General features: G+C 41.9%; 1 protein-coding gene across 1 annotated transcript in view; it reads right to left on the bottom strand.

The window, feature by feature from the left end:
- Positions 1–152: 152 nt before the first annotated feature.
- ABI3BP (ABI family member 3 binding protein) overlaps positions 153–7,052 on the bottom strand; it is a 137,349-nt gene continuing 130,449 nt past the window's right edge. Inside the window, exons 59-60 of the mRNA XM_074536084.1 lie at positions 4,111–4,224; positions 153–2,048 (exon numbers count right to left, since the gene is read on the bottom strand). Of these exons, the coding sequence (XP_074392185.1) occupies positions 1,933–2,048; positions 4,111–4,224 (230 nt within the window). The 3' untranslated portion in view covers positions 153–1,932. The remainder of the gene's footprint in view (positions 2,049–4,110; positions 4,225–7,052) is intronic.

The raw sequence follows: 7,052 nt of genomic DNA, 5'->3' as shown, positions 1-7,052 counted from the left end.
CTGGGACTGCAGATGACTTGCACAGAGGTTTCACATCACAGGGTGGTTTTTTGCTATCTGCTGTCATTAATTGTCAAATGACTCTTTTACCAAATAGTTAGAAACCAATCCATAAAATCTTGAAGCCTCTTATCAATTTTGCTTTAACAAGGTGTGGGAGAGAATTCGTTTTTTACTTGAAAATTTGAACCAAATGGGTAATTTAAAAAAAGAGCTCTTAAAAAAACCCCAGCTTCCCACAGGTTCTTTGCCACCCAGAAGAACTTGGGAGTGCAATCCTAGTGACTCAGTTTTGAGCCAAGAAAAAGCAGATCAAGGGCTGTAATGAAGTCAATAGACCACATTGCAGCAGAGAGCAAAACATTTTCCCCGTTAATATTTTCCATTTTGCAGATTCTAGGAATATGTAAAACTAAGCGGGGAATTAAAAAATGAGCTGGGGCAAGCTGCTTGAGCTCTCCTAAAGACAAATTAGGAAGCTGAGTGAAAATATTCCTACCTTCAGCATCCTTAAACAGTGCTGTGCCCACAGCTACTCAGTAAGCTGTGGCTGTACCTCCTCCCATTTCTGCTCTTGGACTGAACACACCCCATGTTCATCAGGCCATTTAACAGGGGCTTGGTTCCAGCAAGCAGTTTGTTCTGAACAACAGCATTTACCACAGAAACTAAGCCTTGTTTTCATGTAAAACACTTGAAAAAAAACACTTGATTAAAAAATATTTTATTAGGAGTACAGTGTACCTGCAATGTACTTTATAAGGCATTTTCTATAAATGACTACTATATAGATCTGGTAGTTCCGGTTCATATTTCTTCAATACATTAGTAAGGTAATGAATAACACCTTTAAAAAAAACCTACATCTCTTTATTTAGTTAATAAATGTTCAAGCAGTACAACAAGTAGCTTTGGGAGAGGTTTTAATCAAAATAACTGTAAAGCAGTTTTAAAGTTCAGTTATCAGTATTTCCCCTTTGTCCCCAATGAAAACTGTTTTAAACCAGAATTTTTCTTTTTAAATAAAATAAACCTGATCATGCTGTTATAACTAGTTTATTCTTCTTCCTCTTTCATTTGTCTTTTCAAGTCCCCTTGCGCAGTACATACATTTGGCTTTTGAACCAGTAAGTGTCAGGCTCTGAAAATGACATTTTCCTGAAAAACCCCAGCTGTGGAGGCCAGCTTTGTTTTTTCTTTCCATGTACATATGTACCTGTCCACTTCAATTAGAGAACACCAGCCCTCCCTGCCAGGCTCTGACTCCATGGTGACAGGCTGAACACGGCTTTGGCTGGGGCTGAAACACTTGAAAACAAACATGGAAGAAAACTCCACTGAACTTTATCATTTAAAGCTGCACATACAGCGACCTACCTGGCATTTTGGCAGGAGCATAAACTGTTTGAAGGTGTAAGGAGAAAGTGCTTCAAGTTTACTGGCTGCAGGATATTAAAAATTATAGGATCTTTTCTATAATTTATGACTGGGAGATGTTACAGATGGATTAGGATGGGTAGCTTATGGCACTTGCATTACAGGACCATGTGAATATTTAAAACTAACGCACATTGCATTCCATGACCAACTCTGGCATATCTGTGCCTTAAACATTTATTACAACATCGTGATAAATAATATACACACTGTATCTTTTAAAATACCATATAAACCATACCTCAAGAATAGGGAGCCAGCTTCCCTATGCATTATCCTACAACATGTCCCTAGCCTGTGTTGTTTTTTTTTTTTTAATTCTAAAATCAAATTTGTAACACTGGATAACTACAGTAAGCAGCCTACACTATTACACAGTTAACGCAGTATTGGCATTAGACTGGTACAAGCCTTGCACATCGGCCAGCCCTGTGAGCGTTGCCTTCCTGCAGCCTGCGCTGGGCAGCGGGGCCTTGGCACCCTCTGTGTGTGGCATCACCACTTGCCAGGTATCGATGTGCCACACTCGTACCAGCGCACGTAGTTGATCTGGGTCTCCCCGCCTATCTTCCCAAATTTGACGGGTTCCTGACGAACTGCCCTGAAAAACCCTGCAACAGAGAAGAGAGTTTTGTTGCCATGAAGCTCTCAGGACAGGACCGTGCTTTGGTTCCCTGAGAAGTCTGTAACGAACAATTTAGTGAGTGGCTGAAATAGTCACCAAGCCTTTAACCCACCTGCCACAAGCAGAGCTGTTTGCTGCCCCTACATCCACTAGCACTCTGCAGTTTGCCCACCCAGCTCAAAGCAAAAGCACTTGGGACGGCAGCACAGAGGTGAAGCGTGCCTCCCTGGAGATCCCAGCACCCTGCTGTGGCTGGGGCTGGCTGGACACAGCCTGCGCCCCTCTGTCCCCCCTCTGGCTGTGCTGGGCTCTCGGAACAGGAGGCAGCTCTGCACTGCAAAGTGACAGTGACAAATATTCCCCACTGGGAAGCCTTGACACTGCAGTGAGCCTCAATAAAACCCGGCCACTGGGGAAAGTTCACAGCATCTCCCCATCCAAATCATCCTCCTGCTTTCACTCTGGTGCTTTTGACAACACATTTGCTTCCCATTCAAACAATTAACATTAGGTAAGAAATTAAAGTGAGGAACTGGGGCTCCATCCAACCTGACCATAAGGAATGTATGTGTGGCTGGAGCCACACACAAAAAATACTGAGATGGCATTAGCCGTGATTCTCTCCTTGGGGTCAAATATACACAATGTATCTTTTAAAACACCAGATAAACCATACCTCAAGAACAGGGAGCCAGCTTTCCTACACGTTATCCTACAACATGCCCCTATCCTGTGTTTTTTTTCACTCTGATTCTCTCACAGCACTTCAGGTCAAATATGTGAAGTTATTTCAGAAATCAATCTGCTACAGGTAGAACAATTGGACTGTTGGTTTGTTCAGTTCATTTGCTAGAAATACAAGCTACTGAAAAGGTGAAGTCTTTTGTTTTCTTCTGTTGTTTATTTTGGCCTAAAAATGATCATAGTTCATGAATTCACTCAAATCCAGTTGCTGAAATCAAGTTGGTTATACGTGTATTTTAAACTGTTAGGTAAAAAATTTTTAAAATATTCCAATATTTTTAAAACTGTGAATCTGGTACAACTGAGAAGTTTGCTGTCCTGGCACTGCAAATTGGATTCTGACCATCTCTTACGCAAAATATCATTTTGGATGGGCAGCACTGACTGGGAAGGGAAAAGCAAAAACCTCTTTAGAAGAAACACACAAAACACATAAACAAACACTCTTCTAACCGTTCAATAACTTTGTTATTGGAAAAACTTGTGAAAGACTTAGGAACTTCACATGCATCTCCCACACCTACCTTGACGCGTATCTGGACTCGTGGGGTGTTTTGTAAGGAAGGTTTGGTCATCATGCTGATATTGTACTGAAGGCTGTTTTGCTGTTTTCCTTAGTGAAATGTTCCATGACACGCGTGCACGTACCAGCACAGCCTGAGCCCTTACCCCACAAGGAACAGAACAGCTCACCCTGGCACTGCTGCCAGCAGCAAGGCAGGACTGCAGCTGACAGAAGTACAAATTTCTTCTATCTCAGCAATGGATGAAAAATAGCCAGGCAGGTCACAGATGTGCTTAGCACATCCAGTGCCATGTCCACTTAGACCGGATTGGAATTTTGGGCACCCTTTTGCAACCAGTACACACAGAATTACTGCAGCATGAATTATATTTTCCAGCCATAAATTTTCAGTTTCTCATTAGTACCAAACAAGGTATTTAATGCCCAACTGATTATGTACTGTGCTTTAAACCAACCGTGCTAGTCTGAGCACACCACTTAATGCCTCTCTGCAAACTCAGATTTGTGGTTGGGTTTAAATATGTAATACCAACTGTGAATAATTTGTAGGGCTGTTTTAAACGGGAGAGAGGCTGTTTGCTACCTAACAGAGCCCAAGTCATAACTGTCTTAATAAGTCATCATTCACTGTCAAAGAACTTCTTGGCCCTCTTCTGCCTGCAAAGCTGGCAGCTCCTTTCATGGCCCACCAGCAGTGGGCACTGAATCCACTGGCAGGAAATAGAAACAAAGAAAGGAATTGCCCAGGTTTGCTACAGGTACAGGTGTTGGGAATTACCATCTTTGACTGGCAGATCTTCTTGCTGTCCTGTCCTTCCATCTAAGAATGAGTCTACAAATTGGCAGTGATCTTCTCCATGGCCCCTCTGGTCTCCTATGTTATAAAATTTTCCTGAAAGCAAAGAAGCAGCAGTTAGTGAAGGTTATTTCCAAAAACCACCAGAGGCAATGGGCTGTGCTCTTTCCTCTATGGGGAAGCCAAGGTGAATGCTATGATTCTTTTCCTCTCAGGACCTGTAGCTGTAATTTGAACATGACATGCAGGCTCCAAGTGCTCAAGGCTAAGGCCCCACTCCTGGCCAAAATCTGCCTGGACATAATTTTTCCCTCTCCTTACATTTCATACGGTAAGGGAAATTCTGTTACTACCAAGAACATCATCAAAAAGCAAGTTTTGGTAGTGATTTGAATGGAAGGCAGGTCTGGTTCCTTTTCAGGAAGTCCCCAGTACCTTCAGAGATGTTTTTACAGACCACCTCCTAACATAGCCAAGGCCTGTTTTATAAATCATCATATTTTTACAACATGTATGTGCAAGTGATAGCCCTTAACATATAGATGACCTTGGACACCAAGTACTTATCCAGAGCATGGAGTATGCCCATGTATTTGCTTGCAGGATTGCTTAACAGGACACTTGACTGCAAGTGAGTAGAAATCAAGGTCTCAAGTGTCCCATGTAGCATTACAGACTGTGCTTATCCTGTTAACAGGCACAGTGAAGGAACTCTGACAGATGTTTTTTACTTGCTGATTTGATTTGCAAGACATTAGTAAAATTCAGTTCAGAAGATGGAGCAGAGCATGCTACATTCTCTTGCCAAACCTGGGACAGACACCTTTGTACATAAATTTACCATTCTTTCTAATCTTCTTTCACAGCACTTAGTTCTCAATATGTTCAACCTTTGGTTGAGATATTGAAAGGAAAAGTGAGAGAATTTAGAAAAAGGCTCAGGATGGAGGTACAAGCTAGGTAGAAAGTCCAGTTACTCAGTAGATACTGAGTGTCCTGGAGCCTTGAGTCCATGCCAGTCTGGCCATTTGAGAGGTGCTGGGGTGGGTTATAATACTGCTCCCAAAGAGCAATTAATAAAAAAAGCAGCCTGCCAATGAATGCCAACATTTTTGTGATCTGAGCAATACTTTGCCAAAATTTCTCACCTCCAGTTGATGGCCTCTGTACATGTGGTTCTTCTCTAGCTTAACAAAATTATTTATTGCTATCTAGCTTTGGCTGCAAACATGTTTTTTCTGTAGGAGAACTGGTCAGAGGGAGTTCCTCTCAGCAAATTTTTTGCTCTGAAATTAAGAACATTCAGGCTGCCCAAGAAACCCTTTTTTTTTGTTTTTCCACAGCTGTTGAAGGTCACACATAGAATTTATTTTTTTCCTTGCCTCAATAAATACTTATTTTTAGGTGGCCTGCTTTTCTGGAATGCCTACAGTGACTGCTCTGGAGGACTGTTAAATGAGGTCAGCAGTAGATGCTGGTTTATGGAACAGTCCTGGCATGTGTAAAGGAGATCAGTTTTTCTCCATAAGAGAGAGAATAAGCCAGATATTTTAATGGCTAACACCAGAACAGTAACTTGCAGATACACACATATTCCTCTGGCCCACAGCTTAACCTATGCATAACTCAAACAATTGGTCTTCATAAATTAGCAGCATTCTCAGTGACTATTACATTCTTACTGCCCAATTATTTCTGTAACAAAAGGACACACTTAAAACCATTCAGCTAACAAATAACTGGTTTTCTGCTTTGGAGATAGCAATTCTAGCACAAAGTCAATTTTTCTCCCCCTTGTGTTCCCTTGTGGGTGGCCTTACAATCTTACATACAAACCTTGTTTTATACATTATAAATTCCACAGCAATAGAAGAACAAATCCATGCTAAAAACCAGCATGCAAAGATACAGTTGCTGCCTGCCTTATACTATGGCATGTACAGAGCCCCCAAGGTTCCAGGCAATTACCCTGCTTCAATAGCAAAGCTTTGGAAGGTTTTTCAGTGCCCAGTGGAATTCAGAGCTCAGTGCACACCTGGTACAGCTGGCTGGTGCTTGCAGAGACACTTCCTGGCCTTGGGGACATGGCCAGGTGAGGTGGCCATGAGACACATCAGAGCAGAGCTTGGCTTCAAACAGGGAAACTTCTCACTCACACACAGAGGCCTCACTTAGCAAACAGGGCAGAAGCAACTTTCCTTCTACATAAATATTTCACTTCTTTTAAATATTGTGACAACTGGTCAGCACTGGTTGTAACACTTCAAGTGCAAGAACCAGGCTTAGCAAGTGTAATGAATACAGTGTGTCTATCTCATCTTCTTCCAACAAGGTTAAACCAACGCCCTTCCAGCAAGAACAAAAACAATCTAATGAAAATAGGAAAATGGGCTCCTGATATTAAACTTTTCAGATTGGAGTTGCTTTCACTGCAGTGTTAATTCACTTGATTTAGGGCTGAAATCTAGTCCTGCTAGATTAGCACTGCTATTTCCTCTGCTGGCTGGTTTTGGGACACATCATTGCCAGTGCTTGTCATTTGATCACAGCTGGTTAGTACAGCAACAGTTGAATGAATGATACATCTGTTCAAAACATTCTCTTTTATTCACAAAATATCTAAGATATTATTTACATACGGAATATTGTACTGACTATTAATGACAAGGCCTTCCTTCCTTTTCTGTTCATCAGAGAACGGTGCTGGATGCAAAAAGGGAAGCTTAAAATTATGGCAACATGGGCTGCCCTACACTCCCTTGCTCTTTTCCTTCCATATTCTTTCCATGCCCTGCTCCTGTGAGGGCAACTTTAGGTTATGAGAGTGGATTCTTCCAGCCACAGTCTCGCCCCAGCTAATTCAATGGCATGTGTTGAACACCCTTGCCTGACTTGCACTCAAAAGGCGTTTCCCACACGTCTTT

Source organism: Zonotrichia albicollis, chromosome 2 (assembly GCF_047830755.1).
Source record: "Zonotrichia albicollis isolate bZonAlb1 chromosome 2, bZonAlb1.hap1, whole genome shotgun sequence".
Taxonomy (NCBI): Eukaryota; Metazoa; Chordata; class Aves; order Passeriformes; family Passerellidae; genus Zonotrichia; species Zonotrichia albicollis.
The sequence above is the reverse complement of the archived record's forward strand: the minus strand, read 5'-3'. Positions and strand labels throughout refer to the sequence as shown.